Here is a 16,451-nt window from a genome sequence, read left to right as displayed (position 1 = left end):
TTTAGTTTCAGTATTGAAATTCAAAGTAAATAAGGGAAACACTTATCCATATAGTCCTCCTAAGATACAAGTCTGGCCATTTTATTCCTGCCTCAAGAACCATTAGTGACTTCTCCTTGCCTTGAGGATAAAATACAAACTCTTTACCTTGCCATTTAAAGCCCATTACAATATGGTTACTGGTTTTGTTTCTCATAACTCCCCTTCACACACTCTGTTTGCTTTGTGTGTAAACACACTGTTCCAACACCCACTTCTATGCCTTTGTATGGGATGTCTGGAATGTACTCCTTCTTCACCTCTACCTCTTAGAATTCCTAGTTTCTTTCAAGGCCCAGCTCATGTGCCATCTCCTATAGGAAGCCTTTCCTGGTTCCCCTAATTGTCAGTGCTCTCTCCTTCCTCAGATGATCATGTATATATCAATTTGTTTACAATTCCCACCCCCTCAATATAATCTAAGCTCCCTGAAGTCGCAGATTGTTTCGTCTTCATATTCATACTCCCTGGCACTGTGCTTACACAATACTAGGAGCTTTTTAATATGTGCTGGTTGGTTTGAATTGGCAGACCACAGAGTACTTTTTTCTTGTTTCTTGTTAATTCCATTTGATGTAGTGTCTGTCTTTAGGGGAGCAATCTTCATACCACAGGCTCAGTTCTTACAGCACAGGTTTTGAACTTTGGGGTCCCAAGAATAGAGAGCCAAGTTTGTATGTTCCTTCACTTCTAAAATGCATGCATGGGAAGATGATGAACAACTCAGGCTCATTTGAAGATTAAGCCTAGGTGGGAATGGGAAAGCAACATTTTCCAGTAGGTTCTGCCATCTTCCCTTGTCCATTGTGTTCTATACCTAGAGAACATCAGCCCTACATGGACACCTGTGGGAGGAACAGCCTTCAGAACCTGTGAATTTCCTTTCCAGGTGATTGTGTCCAGAGGTGGTCGATTTCTGGAAGCCCCGGTCTCAGGAAATCAGCAGCTGTCTAATGATGGGATGCTGGTGATCTTAGCGGCTGGAGATAGGGGCTTATATGAAGACTGCAGCAGCTGCTTCCAGGCAATGGGGAAGACCTCCTTCTTTCTAGGTAACATGCCTGCCTGCCTGCCCCACCACTTCAGACCTGGATTCTGGGTTGGGCCACATACCCTGTAGACTGCACTGATGACAGCGTGAATTACAGCCTCTCTGCCTGGGTGCCCCAGTGGGAAGGTTTCCTTTGATTTGCACATTCAGTACCTGGAAGGAGGAAGATGCAAAGGTCCAGAAGGGTCAAAACCAGTTCTGTCAGGGGCAGGTGAATGGGCCCTCCCCTGGGTTTAGAGGTGGGTCCAGTTGGATGGGCATCAGAACAGGGATGAGGGTGGAAAGCTGTTCATCACAGGAGTCATTTGTGAAGTGACATGTTTCTTTGCCCTGGGCAGGTGAGGTTGGGAATGCAGCCAAGATGATGTTGATTGTGAATATGGTCCAGGGGAGCTTCATGGCTACCATAGCTGAAGGACTGACACTGGCCCAAGTGACCGGACAGTCTCAACAGACATTGCTTGACATCCTCAATCAGGGACAACTGGCTAGCATCTTCCTGGATCAGAAGTGCCAAAGTAAAGTCCACTTTTGTTTTGTCATTTTCTCTTTCCTGTTTTACATCAGACATCCTTGTGTTGTGACTCAGTGACTGAGCTTAACATCTTATGCATGAGGATCTGGGTTCATGTTGAGTAGAAGAAGCCTAAATACTTCATAAGGTTCCTCATCTCATACCATTCTGTACTCTTTTATGCCAGAGAGATTGCAGAACAGTTCAGTGGTGGAACTTGTACATTCTGAAATCAAAACTCAGTTTCTTGAGTTTCTGAGGGAATGTGTAGTATAGGGATAGTCATGTTTGTTGAAGACAATACAACTGCTGGTGTTTTTTAGAAGCAGTTTGTTTTCTAGATTACTTTTACCAAAAGTTGTCCCCTTTTTCCTTCCTTTTTTAGATTTTTATGGGTTTTTTAAAATTCCTTGGTTTTTTTCCCCTCTAGATATCCTACAAGGGAACTTTAAACCTGATTTCTACCTGAAGTATATCCAGAAGGATCTCAGATTAGCCATTGCACTAGGTGATTCTGTCAACCACCCAACTCCTATGGCAGCTGCAGCAAATGAGGTACATTCAGGATGGTTTTTATTCTGAGAGTCTGGGAAGGGAAGGTTAAAGTTTGAAGAACTATTAAGTAATTGTCAGGAGGCAATATAGTAAGGGGAAAAAAATACTACAGTATTTTTAGTGGCCTGAGCCAGTTTATCTTGTGAACAAGCAAGAGGGGCACTACTGTATTTAGAACCAAGCATTTGAATGAACCCATGTGGCTCTTCACCTCCCACTCCTATCTCCCCTAAGTGGACATTTAATAGTAAATGTTTGTTGGATTGAAGTGACTTGACCAACTAGATAGTTACTTCTTAGAGATTTAAACCCTGTGATTTATAATTATCCTGTATCTCACTGTCAACTATATATCATATAGTGCCATGTGCACAGTAGATTGCAGTTAGATAGTAATTTCCTTACAGCCATTAAATATTTCTGAGGACATAAAACTAACTGTAACTCTTTGTCATTTCAGGTATATAAACGAGCCAAGGCACTGGACCAGTCTGACAATGATATGTCTGCTGTGTACCGAGCCTACATACACTAAGCCCTGAGGCCCTATGTTCCTGCTAATCCCCATTTCTCACATGGGGTCAGGGTCCTGGGACTTAACTCTGAACCAGTCCATCTGTCTCTACGTTTCCTTTTATACACAGACTTTGAAAAGATTTGCCATGAGTGCAGCTGCAGCATCAAGCCTCCCTGGGGGCTCAGGGAAAAGGGGGGAGGGGGTTGGGAAAGGTGATGTTGGATTGTGGAAAAATGATGAGCAGTGCTGCTGTGCACTTGCTGCCGGGATCAGAATGGTGACTGTGTGTTCAAACAGACCCCGTCCCCACCTCCCACCCCCTCTTGAACCCCAGAAGCAATGCTGCCAGAATCTGCTTGGCTTCTTTCTCCTTCCTGAGTTTGTCAGGGTCTGAGTTCCTCCTAGCAAAAGGGGCCAGAGTCCGTATTGCCCTCTTCCCCTCTTTCATTGGGGTTGTAAGAAGCAGCCTCCATAGTGTCCTAGTTGTGAAGTCTGAGTTCCTCAATCTCTTGAGATTGGCTCGTCTTCCTTTTGATCCTGCCCTGAATTCCCTGGGAATACGAGCTGCTCCATTGGTCTCCCATGTCAGCACATCCCCCAGGAAAGAGGACAGTGGGGTGGCAGACTCCAGAAAGGGGCCTACAGTACTTGAGGCTACAAGCAACCAGTTGGAGAGCATTTGGGTATTTAAGCCACCAACATTCTGAAAAGAGAACTCCTAGTAAAGTAATTCCTCCTCACATGGTTTTATGAACTGGAAAGATGGCAGGTTTGAGTCAGGCTGGCCCTTAATGAGAATGCTGAAAGGGGTTTATCCAATGTAGATGGGATTTAGCCATCACTAACCTGATTTAGTGTTTGGATTTGCATTCCAGCCTGGGGGGGAGGGGCAGTGAGGCGTGTGGAAGAATGACTCCTTTCTGTTTCCGTTATGTCACCTGCTCTTCTGACTCCTTTTGGAGTCCTCTTGATATCCCCTTTAGGCCCATACAGGAGAGCCCTGTTGTGTATGCCACCACCTTTTTCTCCTTCCTACCCACCCCTGCCTTTGAAGAGACGGTGGGTGTCTTTTTGCCTACTTTGACCCAGACCTAGCTTCCCCTGCCCTGGGTGACCAACACTGACCAATCATGGGATCAGTTCTTAGTAAAGGAATGAGTAATTGCACTCCAGCCAGCATCATGTTCTTTGTGCCCTGGGGCCACAAGGTCCCCTGTTTGGGGAAAGAGAAGACTTGGCCTGAGATGAGTCCTGACGGACTAGAAAGGTAAACCCAAGTCCATCTTGGGAATCCCTGTTTTCTCTTTGGGGAGGGTACCCGCATGGGGTGAAATGGTGCATAGGAACAAAGAGAAGCTGTCATCCCTGATACCCTAGTTCTACCTTCCCCGTAAGGTGGGTTGGTTTTCTGAAGTCACATAAAGCTTAAGGTTGATATCCTTGGGGGTCAGGGGGGAAGGATTCAGTGACAGCACCGTGGGCGTAGTTGGTTTTCTTTTCTTTTTTCCAGCATCTGGAGGTTTGTCCCTCTTTCCCCTTTATCTCTTACAGCCTAGGTTTGAGAAATGAAACTTGTGGAAGAAGAGAGGGGACACAGGGAAGATGCAGTATCAAATTCTGGTCCAGATGTTTGTTTCACTGGCAATACTGTCCTTATCTCTGTCTCTGAACGTGCCAGTTCTGTCCCTGGCCAGGATAGTGGGAGGGATAAGGGGTGGGGGGAGGGAAGGGAGAAGCTCTGGATCTGGGAGATGCTGTAATGAAACTGGCTAGTCAGTGTTGTCTTAATATTGTTGGCAATTCTGTAAAGTTCCTTTTTATGACTTTGTTTTAGCTATTTCGCTTTTGTTTTTGACTCCTTTTTAAAGAGAAAATGTGACATTTGTGAAAAGCCTGTAAGAAAAGCAGTTTCTTTTCCCCCCATTTCAATGACAAACCCTCTAGGTAATTAAGGTTGTGAATTTTTATTTTTGCTTTGTTTTTAATTAACGTTTGTCATTCAGGATAGGATTGTGTGATAATGTTTAAATGGCAAAATAAAATGATTTTGTGCAATTAACAAAGCTACTGCAAGAAAATAAAACCTTTCTTGGTAAATCCATGTGTGTGTGAATGTGGAATCCCAGACCAGCCAGTAAGGGAGGGAGGGGAGGCTTGGAGGGAGAGGCCGTTGTGCTCGCCGAAGAAGACCGCCGTCAGGGAAGTGAGGGCATGACTTGCCCTTGACTTTGAGGGAGGGAGGGAGGGCCGTGCAGGTCACCGGCCGCACTTTGTCCTCCGGAGCCATCCGGGTCCAGCGACCAGATATTCCTCAGGATGACTGGAGTCACGCAGCTAGTGAGTGTCAAGTGTCTGAGGTGAAATTCGAACTCAGGTCCTCCTGACTCCTGCGCTGGTGCTCTATCCACTGCACCCCCTAGCTGCCCCTAAAGTGGGGGAGAGGCTACAGAGAGAGCCAATCGTCTTTCGCCAAAAGGTTGTGTTTCTCCGTTTCCACTGGTACGTTAGCCAATCCGTGAGTACGGTGGAAACGGGCTGTCCAATCAGAGCAGCGGGGAGGCTAACGAAGGGACACAGCCACCAGCTGCTTCCCACCCCGGAGAGCTTGGGCTATGTGCCGGGAACCGAAGGGATGGCCTGTCAAGACTAGAGGGGCGTGGCTAGCGGGAGGGCTGCGGTCTGTCTGCGAGCTCGCCTACATAGGGCGGGAGCAAGAGGCAGTCGAACCAATTAAATTGTGAATCGGCAATGTTCGAGCCTATCAGCGAAGGCCGAGCCCCGGCGGCGTCCTATCCGCTCACAGGAGCCCATCGTCTATTGGCTGCGGCGTAGGAGGCGGGGCCCGGCGCTCGCGTCGGGTCGGAGGGCTGGGCCGAAGGCCGGCGGCCGCGGCGAGCGACGCCTGGGGAGCCGGCTGCGATGGCGACTGCGATGGCTGCGACGGCGGCGGAGCGGGCCGTTCTGGTGAGTCCCCCGGCGGTCCCGCCAGCCCTAGGAGGAGGGCCTGCTCACCCCTTTCGTGCCCCCCTGCGGGCCGGGCGGAGGGCGCCGCTTATCTCCCTCTCCCCTCGGGCAGGAGGAGGAGTTCCGGTGGCTGCTTCACGACGAGGTCCACGCCGTGCTGCGCCAGCTGCAGGACATTCTCAAGGTAACCTTCCCCCGCCCCCGGGTGGGCGTCGGGCGTGGCGCCCCGCGGCTTCGCGTTCCGTGGGCCCACCGCAGCCCTGGGGAGGGAACGGAAGCGGCCGAGACCCCCTGACCACCGAGTGTCCATTGTTATCTACGAAATTCTGGCCCCCCGGAGGATGGTGGGGAGTGAGGGTGACTCCGGTGACGCTGCCCGCCGTGGGGAGAGGGCTGGGGCGGACCCCCTGCTGTGGGCTTGGCGGACCCCCCCCCCCCTCCGCCCCCCCGCTGTGGGCTTGGCGGACCCCCCCTCCGCCCCCCCGCTGTGGGCCTGGCGGTCCGCCCCCCCGCTGTGGGCTTGGCGGACCCCCCCCCCCTCCGCCCCCCCCGCTGTGGGCTTGGCGGACTCCGCCCCCCCGCTGTGGGCCTGGCTGACCCCCCCCCCCTCCACCCCCTCGCTGTGGGCCTGGCTGACCCCCTCCCCTCCGCCCCCGCTGTGGGCCTGGCGGACACCCCCCCTCCGCCCCCCCGCTGTGGGCCTGGCGGACCCCCCCCCCCCTCCGCCCCCCCGCTGTGGGCCTGGCAGACTCCAACCTAGGCAGACTCTACCGCAGGCTCCGAGGAGGGGACCCCGCGGCGCCAGCTTCCCTTGCCTCCCCTCAGAGCCGGCCTCCGTGCGGCCACAGCAGCTTCAGTCCTTCCCTCTTCTCGCCCACAGGAAGCCTCTTACCGGTTTACTCTGCCCGGCGCTGGCACCGAAGGACCCGCCAGACAAGAGAACTTCATCCTCGGCAGCTCCACGTAAGTGGCGGAAGCAGGCTGGGGTCAGTCCGGGGTTTGAGGCCGGGGCTAGGGCAGAATCAGGAGTGATGCAGAGGCCCGGTCTGTGCCCTGGGTCTAAGGCGGGCCGGAGAGCCCATCCTGAACGCTGGCGGCACGGGAGGGGTACCTGGCTGTGCTCCTGCAAGGGGGGGCTCCAGTCTGAGGGGGTCTGGTGTGAGTGCAGCGGAAGGCGCCTCTGGGCTTTGCCCTGACCGCCCTGTGTTACAGCACGGACCAGGTGAAGGGGGTGCTGACTCTGCAAGGGGACGCGCTGAGCCAAGCGGTGAGTCTTTAGGGGAGGCCTGCCCTTCCCGGCTGCTTCCTTCCTCTCTGCCTGCTGAACCCTTCCGCCTTGTTCAAGCCCTAGCCCCCGCCCCGCATCCTCTGGGAAGCCTCTCCTAAGTCCCGCGGTCCTGGGAGGTCTTTCCTTCTGCGCTCTCCGCCTCTTAGCTGCGGCACTCTGCTTTGTGTTTTTTCCTTTCTCCCTTTGCTAGATGTTAAGCTTCTTGAGGGCAGCATCCTAGCGCAGGGCTCTGGGCACAGGTGGCATCGAATCAAGGCTTAGTAAGTGAACGGCCGCTTAGAAACTGCCCTGTACCGGCAGAAAACCTGCGCTTGCCGCTGGAGCCCAACAAGACTGGACTCTTGGTTCTGCTGTTTTTTCTTATCAGGATAAGGTTTTTTTAGCATTCTACTTGGGTACCTTTGTTTTTTTCCTCATTCTGGATTTCTTGAGTTCCTGCTGTGTACCCAGCCATATTTGTTTTTTTTGCTAAGACAAGTGGACAGGAATACAAATTACTTGGGCTACAGCCTTTGCCCTCAGGAAACTTAGAGTCTAGCTATTTGCTGCATTCCTCCCGAGGTCACTGTCACTAAATCAAGCAGAATAGGTTTTCTGTCTCTTGTCCCCTCTCCTCCCAATCCCTCTTTGTGGGCTTCTCTCCAAACCTGGATCCAGCATCATTCCTCAGGATCTCTGATCCTTGTGGGATCCCAGGTTTCCATATGAACATCCAGCCCATAGTGAGTGTGGTAAGCCCTTAGTGTCCTGAGCCTCTGGAGGTATTCTTATACTAAGGGTTCTTGTTGCTTGTGATTTTGCGGAAGGCAGAAATAGAGCACACAGTAAGCTGACGTGGAAAATTCAAGATTCTCCCAATTGATCTGCTGCTGCTGTTTGTTTTTTCTCAGGATGTGAATCTGAAAATACCTAGAAATAACCAGTTGTTGCACTTTGCATTCCGAGAAGACAAGCAGTGGAAACTGCAGCAGGTAATTCTCTCCCCGTCTATGCAGTTGTATCCAGTCCCTCTGGGCCTCACCAGCCCCACACAGCCCTAATCTCAGAAGGCTGTGGCTAGATGTATGTGATGGTGGCATTTCAGGAGTCAAGGGACTGGGAAGGTTTGCTGGGTATTAATTGTCACTAGAATGCTGGCCTGGAATGGTTGTTTCCTCTCAGCGGAGCTTCAGAGTTGGAATTTCTGGCCTCAAGAATTCTATGACTGGTATTCCTCCTCACCAATGTCTTGATTCAGGAATGAGTGCTGGGCATGCATCATGCTTCCCCAAAACTCGCCTCATGCATGCATATACATACACTCTGCACACAGAGAGGATTCTGTCCCATAGATACACTCTCATAAGCTGATGAGGGGAACTATTCCAGGGTGAGACAAGCACTGAACTTGGGGAGAGATTTAGCACACTCCACTGCATTCAGAAGTCAGTGAATCACATCACCTAGAGGGCTCTGAGTTGACTGCCAGTTCTGACTAATGATAAATGAACTGGGGAGCCATCTCCTAGTAGAGTGTTCCTCCCCCCAACCCATACTTGGGTGGGTTTTGTTTCTTCAGATCCAGGATGCCAGGAATCATGTTAGCCAAGCGATTTATCTCCTTGCAAACCGGGATGAGAGCTACCAATTCAAGACAGGAGCTGAAGTCCTCAAGGTAAGCACAGAGACTGAGTCTGGGGAAAAGATTCTGAAGATGAGAATGTTTATCTGATAATGACTTCCCTTTTATACCTTCTGTCCTCAAGGCTGTCTTACTTCCATGTCTCTCCCCACTCTGACAAATCTTGTGACTCTGAAAGCCTTCAGATCTCTGCTTTCAGGGTATTTTTATGGTACCAATAGAGAACAGGTAAATTCCGGGTCTCTGAAACCCAGATCCTGATCAGTTAGGACTACTGGGTGTTACTCTTTAATTCCTGTATTCAACTATATCCTCTCAATACTCACTGATTTTTACTGTCCTCAGATTATGGCAGTGAAAGAAATAAAGTTGTCACCCTCCCAAGGAAAAAAAACTTCATTCTGTTCGCCTAAACCCCCAATTCCTACTAGCAGCTTCTGGTTGGGGGAGGCTGTGCTCATCTACTGGCTTCAGAGAGAAGTCTTGCCTCTTAAGAGACTTCAAGATATGAGTAGAGTGCCTAGAAGAACCTTTGGAATAACTGTAGACTTTGTTCAAAGCTTCCATGATCTCTGTAACTTGACTTAAAAAGAATCTGACAGCCCTTACCACCTTCCCATTTGAGAAACAGGCATTTCTGGATCTTGGGGCTTTGACCATTTCTCCCCTGGGAGCTGCTAAGACAATCATGTCTGTCCCCAGCTAATGGATGCAGTGATGCTGCAGCTAACCCGAGCACGAAATCGTCTTACCACTCCAGCTACGCTCACCCTGCCTGAGATTGCCTCCAGTGGCCTGACGGTCAGTGCCCGGAACAGACCTGCAGCATTATATAGATCATGTGGTGTAGAGGTCCCTGTCCCCATCATTCCCAGGTGAAGAGTGGTTAGCAAAGGAAGGGGATCGCTAGGGAGACCTTCTGTATGTCTTTCCCATTCTCTTGTTCAGGGATTCTTAACCTGGGATCTGGGCCTTAGTTTTGTTTTGGGACTGGGGTGCTATTCATTTGGTCATTATTCATGTTTTGGTAACTTATTTCAGTATATTTGGTTTCCTTTGTAGACCTATTTCTTTTATGCGTTTGTTAAAACATTTCTTTGTGAAGGCTTCATCAGCTGGCAGAGTCTTGTTTAGAATCCCTGCTATAAAGAGACAGGCCTGGAGTTCAACAAAGATCCCAGCTCTGCCTCAGTGGCAGAGCTGCAGGGAGACAGCTTTAACCATAGTGCCTGGAAAGGTTAAAGCATTTCACTCCTCTTGGGGCTTGGGATGGGCAGAGGGACGGTAGGGTGGGAGGATGGAGCACCAGCCAAAGGGCAGGCCACTCTTGCTCCCTCTTTCCACCCCTTGATTCTGACTTCTGCCACCTCGAGTGGCTGGCCTGACCAAAGGCTGCATCCACATTTCTCACAGAGGATGTTTGCTCCTGCTTTGCCTGCTGACCTTCTGGTGAATTTTTACATCAACCTTAATAAGCTCTGCCTAACTGTGTACCAGCTGCACGCTCTGCAACCCAGCTCCACCAAGGTAATGAGCTCCCCAAAACACCGCTGCCTGTGCCATACTCTTGTACCCACCCTCAGACCCTGACTGTGCTTCCATCTAGAGAAATCCTATGGTTACTCTGGGTGGGGTGAATTAGAAGTGCTGCTGACTGCCTTTCTGCCCTTGTACTAATCTCATTGTCTCTGATGCTTTGTTTAGAACTTCCGCCCTGCAGGGGGTGCGGTACTTCACAGCCCTGGAGCCATGTTGTAAGTACTCACTTTGAGGCTTTGAGTAGAAGGAGCATGTGTCCCCAGGCCTCAACACCTCTCCCCTTTAACCTTGGAAACAGGGTCCTTCCAGCCCCAGCTGGGGTCCCAGCTGGCATCCTCCCTCTCCATGTTCCCCATTCCTAGAGTTGCCCATCACCTCTCCCACTCCTCCCTCCCTGTGTTGACTGCAGTGAATGGGGCACCCAACGACTGGAGGTGAGTCACGTGCACAAGGTCGAGTGTGTGGTTCCCTGGCTCAATGATGCTCTGGTCTTCTTCACTGTCTCCCTGCAGCTCTGCCAGCAGCTCAAAGACAAGGTGGGCTTCCAGAGTTTGTGAAGCCTGGGGTGACAAGGCTGGGAGATTTCTGGGTTTTCCGCAGGCAGCTTTCAAAGGCCTTCCTAACAGGGTAGTTAGAACCAAAGGAGAATTCATTCATGTACAGCATACCCTGACATGAGTCTTTGCAGGTCCAAGCCTAGCATATATCACATTAAAACAGTTAACTAAGGCCTTATGCTTCAGGTGCTCAAGCTGCTTTGGGGACCTTCTCAGGAAGGCAGCTTTCAATAAGTGGTTGGTGTCCCTAGGTGATATTTTCCAAAGCTTGGAGGCATTTGAATAAAACCCTCACAATCACTAAGCAGAATCTGTAGTCAGCATTCTTTTCTTCTCCTTTCTTTTGCACAAGCACCATCAAACAACATATTTCAAAAGTTTTCCCTGCCTCTTTGACCTGTGTAGAATTGTTACAGAGGTTGGGAGCACCGTGAGCCATTACCCAACTTGAGAATGTCCCTCAGCTGAGTACTAAGAGCTTGTGAAGGGGAGGACAGTATTGGGGGGGAGGGGGTGCAGCAGGGAGGGCTCTTGCTGACACTGCTTTGCTCTGTCCCCAGATCTCAGTCTTCTCCAGCTACTGGAGCTACAGACCCTTCTGACCGAGAAAAGCCTCTGACAAATTTCCTCTAATAAAGGAGGTGCCTAGTTCATGGATTTGGTCCCTGAGAAGACTGAGCCAACCCCCAGGAGTGAATCCCTAGAGGGTGCCATATAGATAAGGTGCAGCATGCAGCTGGCTCTGCATGGGTACAGTGCATTGTTTATTTCCTTCATGACCCCCAGGCTTTGAGAGGCCTTTTCTGCCTGAATCCAGTCTGAGTTGCATGAATGATAACAAACGCTGCAGAAGTTGGTCTGAGGCCAGAAGAGGCTGAAAGGAACTGTTCAGGTAGAGCTGCATTAGATGACGGAAGCCAGTTCTGGGGAGCCCTGGGCCCCTGGAGACTGAGGATGCACATTGTGGAAATAGAAATCCAAAGGTTGAGGCTGTTCTGGGGCCAGAGGGCCAGCCCTGCATTCCTAGCCCCAGCTTCCTAGGATGTTGATGACCTTTGGACCCAAAGAGAAGGAGGAGCTCAGGCAGAAGTGCTCTAGTTGTATTCCCTTCTCCTTAACACCAGAGCTTCCCCTGAGAATCATAGTCCCCACTGCTCTGTGGGGAAGAGGGGAGAGTGGTGACACTGCATGTAAAGGGGTGGCTACATTTGGCTGGGAATATTGTTCTGTAAAGGTATCAGTCATCCACTAAGAAATAAAGAGTCAAGACCCAAGCCTTTGTGCCTCTGTCTGCCTTAATGGGGAGGACATGGAGGTGATGTTCCTGTGTAAGAAGGGGTTGTGCATGTTGGAAGCACCCCTGAGACAGGTTGTTTTTTGTTTTGGTATGCTCTGTCTTTTCCCCGGTGGCCTAGCTTGCTGTCAGTAGTATTCCATGATCCTAAGGCTGAGCCCTCTGTAGCCAGGGGTGCCAGGAATGCAGCAAGAGCAAGCCTTGATTGTTTGTGGTTGGGGGGGATGGGGAAAGAAGGTGGGGAGGGACTGAGATTGCCAGAGAGAAGCTGCAGAGAAATGGGGTATGACTTCTTTAATGTTGCTTCAGGGTGTGTGCTGTGAGCTGGGTCTGGATCCAAGGCCAGGCAGGACTATGGCTCCAGGGCTAAGTTGTCCACTCCCTTGGGTCTTCTCTGCAGGAAAGAGAAGAGTCTTTAAAGATAGTGTGGTTTAAGCAACCTGCTCCAAAGAAGACCCAACCTGATTGCAGAGCAGTCCCTAGGCCAACGAGAAGCGAGTGGGAAAAGAGCTGAGCTAGAGCACCCTTGGAGGGGCCTCAGGGCCAGGTTACCTTTGGGGGGCTGGAGGAGCGGCGGCAGCAGCAGCAGCAGCAGTAGTGCAGGAAGACGAGGAGCGTCAGCAGCAGCACAGTCCCTGAGGGGCGGGAGGGAAGGTGCTGTCACTGGAAGCCTTGGCAGAGAGGAGGTCACACTGACTTGGGGCAGTGGGAAGTGGGCTGCTGGTCACACTGCCCCAAGTAGGGCAGAGTGAGGAAGGACGAGCACTACAGCCACAGGGAGATGGCAGGGGTGAGGGGGAGGTGGGGAAGGCTTCAGCCATACTCACCAATGAAGGTAAGGAATACCACAAAGGCTGCAATATCCCACTCGGACTGAAACAGATGGCGGCTCTTCAGTCGGCTCAACAGTTCCTGTGCAGTCTCCTGCAGCTCGCTCCCCACCTCCCTGATGGATGGAGCCATCCCTGCCAGTCCTTGGGTACCTATCTCATCCCCAGCAAGAAAGTCAGGAGCCACAACAGAGCCCAGTTATCCCTTTCCCCACCTCCACCTTCCCACTGGCCCTAACCCAGCCCAAGTCTGGGGGAAAAGAATTCCAGCTCCTTGTGTGACCTTGGTCACTTAAATTCCCTGAGCTTTACCTTCTTCATGTATATTGAGGGAGATGGTCTTCTGAGGCCTCTTCCAGCTATAGATTTGTGACTGAGTGAGATGGGATAATCACAAGATTCAAAAGCAGCCCATTCCTTCCTAAATCTAGCCCTGGGCACAGATGCCAACAGGAAGTTTCAATTTCTACCTACCTCCTACCTATTTTGTTGTCTCTTCATGGAGTACAAAAAGCCAGAGAATCGTAACCTGATTTTACCTCCTCCCAACTTAACTCCCCCAGACTCCTAAGGGAGTCCCCACTGATCCCACAATGAAATCCCTATGCTCTTACCTTAGAGAAAAATACCCTATCTGCTGGAGACACGGCACCGAGGCTTCCTGCTTCCTAGTCTGGCTGCACCTGTGGCCACCTAGCTCCTCCTCCAACCCCTGGGCAAGCCCAGTTTAGCCGAGCCCAACCCAGCTCAGCTATAGCTTATGTTTCAGGGAACAGAGAGTTGAGGGCCTAAAGTGACCAGGTTTACCTCAGTGTTTGGGCAGAGCTCTCTGTAAGACCCCCAAAATGTGTCCTTGTACTATACGGCCCTAGAGAAAGTAAAGGTATTAATCACTCACACATTCTCTCTTTCTCTCTCTCTCTCTCTCTCCCCCTCTCCCTCTCCCCCCCCCCCCCCCATAAGAGAAACAGCCCTTGATTAGTAGCCAGTCTACATGGCTCAACAGAAGAAACTGAAGATGCTGATGTAGCCCTCCCCCACTCAAAGTCAAGTGCAAGTCATCTCATCATTTTTCTGATGTCATAGTTCTCTTCAAAAACGAGGGATGAACACAAGAATCCACCTTTACCTGCTGCTTCCCTAGGAATAATATTAGCTATTATGCTAGATGCTATGCTGAGAACTTTACAAATATTATCTGATTTGCTCCTCCCAACAGCCCTGGTAGGAATGTGTTATTTCCCTTATTTTACAATTAACAAAACAGACAGAGGTTAAGGGACTTGCCCAGGGTCACGCTCACTGAGTGTCTGCTGTTGGATTTGAATTGAGGTCCATTCCATCTGAATGCCTCTAATACCTATCCAATGAGAGTTGTTGATTTGGTTTTTCTTTTACAATTTAAAAAAATAGATTTGGCCTGATACTTCCCTCAAAAAATACCCCCCAAAACAGAATACCTTCCCAGAAAAACAAGGACAGGCTATAATTACAACTGATAACATACCCCTTGCCCTTTTTGTAGTTTATTCATGAATTCTTTAATTTTGTCAGTGTTGCATTGAGGGGATTATTTCAGCAATTTTTTATTTATTAATTGTGGGAACTGCTTCTTGTGACTCAATTCGGGAGCTAGCTCAGTTCCCCTTCTATTCATTTATGGGTCTAGTCCAGTGATGGGGAGCCTTCGGCCTCAAAGCCACATGTGGCCCTCTAGTTCCTCAAGTGTGACCCTTTAAAGTGAATCCAAACTTCTCTGAACAAATCCCCGTCATAAAAGGATTTGTTCTGTAAAACTGAAACTAGTCGAAAGGCCACACCCAAGGATCTAGAGGGCCTCAAGGCCACAGGTTCTCCATCCCTGGCTCTAACTCAATTTCTGTCCTGTTGAACTTTATTCAATTGTGGGAATAAGGAGAAAACCTTATTACATTGTTTGAACCTAGCCCAGCATGGCTTGGGAAGCTGGATCACCTCTACCTGCTGCTTAGACACCCTTAACCAAAGACCTAGGCTATGCTGACCAGAAACTTCAAACGTCAGATCCAAAGATTAAGGCAAGGAGTTTTCTCACAATTGTACATCTCAAGCAATCTATATGTCTTGTGAGAAAACTGTCCCCAGACTGATCAATCAATCTTGTTTCCATGTTTCTTTTTTTATAGACACTTTGGGGAGTGGGACACCTCTTTTTCTGAATTCAGGAAATTGCACCAGTTTGTTCTCCCTCTCCCAATTTGGAAAGTCTCTGATTTTCCCTTCAATTAGAAATCAGATTACCTAATGTTATAGTGTTTCCTTTCCATAATTGGCCTTATTTGATTAATTAATTGTTTTTAATGTACAAAAAAAGTCTGTCTCCTTCTATATTCGGGGTCCAGAACTAAGCTGGTCCTGATTTGCTGGGCAGTTGCCAAGAGTGGCTTAATAAATCAAGATGCTCAGAAGATGGAACCTTTGCTTCTTCTCATTTCATCTTTCACCTGACACAGCAATAACATTGAACATTATATTTGGCTCAAGTTTGGTTGCCACTAAGTACTGACTTTATTTACATTGTAGTCAATGAATGTGCACACATTGTTCTTTTACGTAATCTTTATTTCTTACAAAGTTTAATACGGGTGTGTTATTGAAGCCGTTTTTTTCTTATTAGACATTTTCCATTACTCTCTTTTTTCTTATAATTTTCTCATAAAAAGTTTTCATTAAGAAGACAGGAAGCATTTAGAAATATTTCCACAAGATGATATTTGTAACTCATGAGACCTTTCTCGGTATTAGGGTCATTGGAGGAGATAGATAGATGGCACAACGTGAATGGATATTATCGATAACAATAATTATAAAAAAATAAAATTAAGGGGTGACAGGAATATATTGGGAGGAGAAAGGGAGAGATAGAATGGGGTAAATTATTTCCCAAAAAAGGAGGTAAGAAAAAGATTTCACAATGGATGGGAAGGAGGGGAGATGAGAAGAAATGAGTGAACCTTACTCTCATAGAATTTGGCTTAAGGAAGAAATAACACACACATTCAACTGGGTATCTTAACCTACAGGAAAGCAGAGGGGAAGAAAATAAGGGGGGGATGATAGAAAGGAGGATAGATTAGGGGAGGGAGTAGTCAGAAGCAAAGGAGAAAATAGAATAATTGGGGGACCGGGTAGGATGGAGGGAAATATAGTTAGTCTTTCACAACATGACTGTTATGGAAGTATTTTGCATAACCACACATATATAACCTATGTTGATTTGCTTGCTTTCTCAATGGGGGTGTGTGGGGAGGGAAGAAGGGAGAGAATTTAGAACTCAAAGTTTTAAAAACAAATGTTAAAAATTGTTTTTACATGCAAGTGGGAAATAATATACACAGGCAATGGGGTATAGATATCTATCTTGCCCTTCAAGAAAGTAAAGGAGAAGGGGATAAGAAGGGGGATGATAAAAGGGCAAACTGGAGGAAGGGGTAATCAGAATGCATGCCATCTTGGGGTGGTGGGGGAGGAGAGATGGAGAGAAAATTTGGAACTCAAAATCTTGTGGAAATGAATATTGAAAACTAAAAATAAATTAAATCTTTAAAAATATACATATATACATATATATATAATATATTTTCACAGATAAATTTCCCAAGTGTATCTTCCCAGCTTCCATTTATATACTTTCAAGACCTAT

The 16,451-nt window shown here is 48.8% G+C and overlaps 3 protein-coding genes across 16 annotated transcripts in view; 2 read left to right on the top strand and 1 right to left on the bottom strand.

The window, feature by feature from the left end:
- The window catches only part of GLYR1 (glyoxylate reductase 1 homolog), a 36,577-nt gene extending 31,804 nt beyond the window's left edge, over positions 1 to 4,773 (top strand). For all 7 annotated transcript variants that reach the window (XM_072608120.1, XM_072608110.1, XM_072608096.1 and 4 more), the window contains 4 exons: positions 929 to 1,091; positions 1,429 to 1,608; positions 2,035 to 2,159; positions 2,620 to 4,773. In XM_072608120.1, the coding sequence (XP_072464221.1) occupies positions 929 to 1,091; positions 1,429 to 1,608; positions 2,035 to 2,159; positions 2,620 to 2,694 (543 nt within the window). In that variant the 3' untranslated portion in view covers positions 2,695 to 4,773. The remainder of the gene's footprint in view (positions 1 to 928; positions 1,092 to 1,428; positions 1,609 to 2,034; positions 2,160 to 2,619) is intronic.
- A 704-nt stretch (positions 4,774 to 5,477) lies between these two features.
- Positions 5,478 to 11,919, top strand: ROGDI (rogdi atypical leucine zipper). 6 transcript variants are annotated; one of them, XR_011966885.1, is made up of 12 exons: positions 5,478 to 5,640; positions 5,753 to 5,824; positions 6,521 to 6,603; positions 6,853 to 6,907; positions 7,819 to 7,899; positions 8,487 to 8,582; positions 9,252 to 9,424; positions 9,612 to 9,786; positions 9,963 to 10,076; positions 10,254 to 10,303; positions 10,451 to 10,624; positions 11,206 to 11,919. XR_011966885.1 is itself a non-coding variant. In XM_072608142.1 (12 exons), exons 1-12 carry the CDS (start codon positions 5,596 to 5,598, stop codon positions 11,245 to 11,247), a joined length of 1,113 nt encoding a protein of 370 aa, XP_072464243.1. In that variant the 5' UTR covers positions 5,478 to 5,595; the 3' UTR covers positions 11,248 to 11,919. The 6 variants fall into 6 exon arrangements, 4 of the variants coding, with proteins under 4 accessions (XP_072464243.1, XP_072464270.1, XP_072464256.1 ...); XM_072608142.1 differs by having other exon boundaries at positions 10,498 to 10,624; XR_011966888.1 differs by lacking the exon at positions 9,963 to 10,076.
- A 299-nt stretch (positions 11,920 to 12,218) lies between these two features.
- SMIM22 (small integral membrane protein 22) lies at positions 12,219 to 13,477 on the bottom strand. Of its 3 annotated transcripts, XM_072608198.1 has the most exons (5): positions 13,384 to 13,445; positions 13,082 to 13,142; positions 12,767 to 12,922; positions 12,492 to 12,574; positions 12,219 to 12,333 (listed from the first exon to the last, which is right to left on the bottom strand). In XM_072608198.1, the coding sequence occupies exons 3-5, from the start codon at positions 12,900 to 12,902 to the stop codon at positions 12,292 to 12,294; spliced, it is 261 nt and encodes an 86-aa protein (XP_072464299.1). In that variant the 5' UTR covers positions 12,903 to 12,922; positions 13,082 to 13,142; positions 13,384 to 13,445; the 3' UTR covers positions 12,219 to 12,291. The 3 variants fall into 3 exon arrangements, with proteins under 3 accessions (XP_072464299.1, XP_072464289.1, XP_072464295.1); XM_072608188.1 differs by lacking the exon at positions 13,082 to 13,142 and having other exon boundaries at positions 13,384 to 13,477; XM_072608194.1 differs by lacking the exon at positions 13,384 to 13,445 and having other exon boundaries at positions 13,082 to 13,219.
- Positions 13,478 to 16,451: the final 2,974 nt, after the last annotated feature.

The sequence above is a fragment of the Notamacropus eugenii genome, chromosome 1 (genome assembly GCF_028372415.1).
Source record: "Notamacropus eugenii isolate mMacEug1 chromosome 1, mMacEug1.pri_v2, whole genome shotgun sequence".
Classification (NCBI taxonomy): domain Eukaryota; kingdom Metazoa; phylum Chordata; class Mammalia; order Diprotodontia; family Macropodidae; genus Notamacropus; species Notamacropus eugenii.
Note: the sequence above shows the minus strand (reverse complement) of the source record. Positions and strands in the feature narration are given on the sequence as shown.

Bases quoted from the DNA above. Each gene is read 5' to 3' on its own strand.
- SMIM22 (XM_072608188.1), bottom strand. From the start codon at position 12,902: ATGGCTCCATCCATCAGGGAGGTGGGGAGCGAGCTGCAGGAGACTGCA. The intron at 12,575-12,766 runs GTGAGTATGGCT...CCCGCCCCTCAG, and splicing joins GGTATTCCTTACCTTCATTG to GGACTGTGCTGCTGCTGACG. The intron at 12,334-12,491 runs GTAACCTGGCCC...TCTTTCCTGCAG, and splicing joins GCTCCTCCAGCCCCCCAAAG to AGAAGACCCAAGGGAGTGGA.
- ROGDI (XM_072608142.1), top strand. From the start codon at position 5,596: ATGGCGACTGCGATGGCTGCGACGGCGGCGGAGCGGGCCGTTCTG. The intron at 7,900-8,486 runs GTAATTCTCTCC...TTGTTTCTTCAG, and splicing joins AGCAGTGGAAACTGCAGCAG to ATCCAGGATGCCAGGAATCA. The intron at 9,787-9,962 runs GTTAAAGCATTT...CATTTCTCACAG, and splicing joins TAACCATAGTGCCTGGAAAG to AGGATGTTTGCTCCTGCTTT.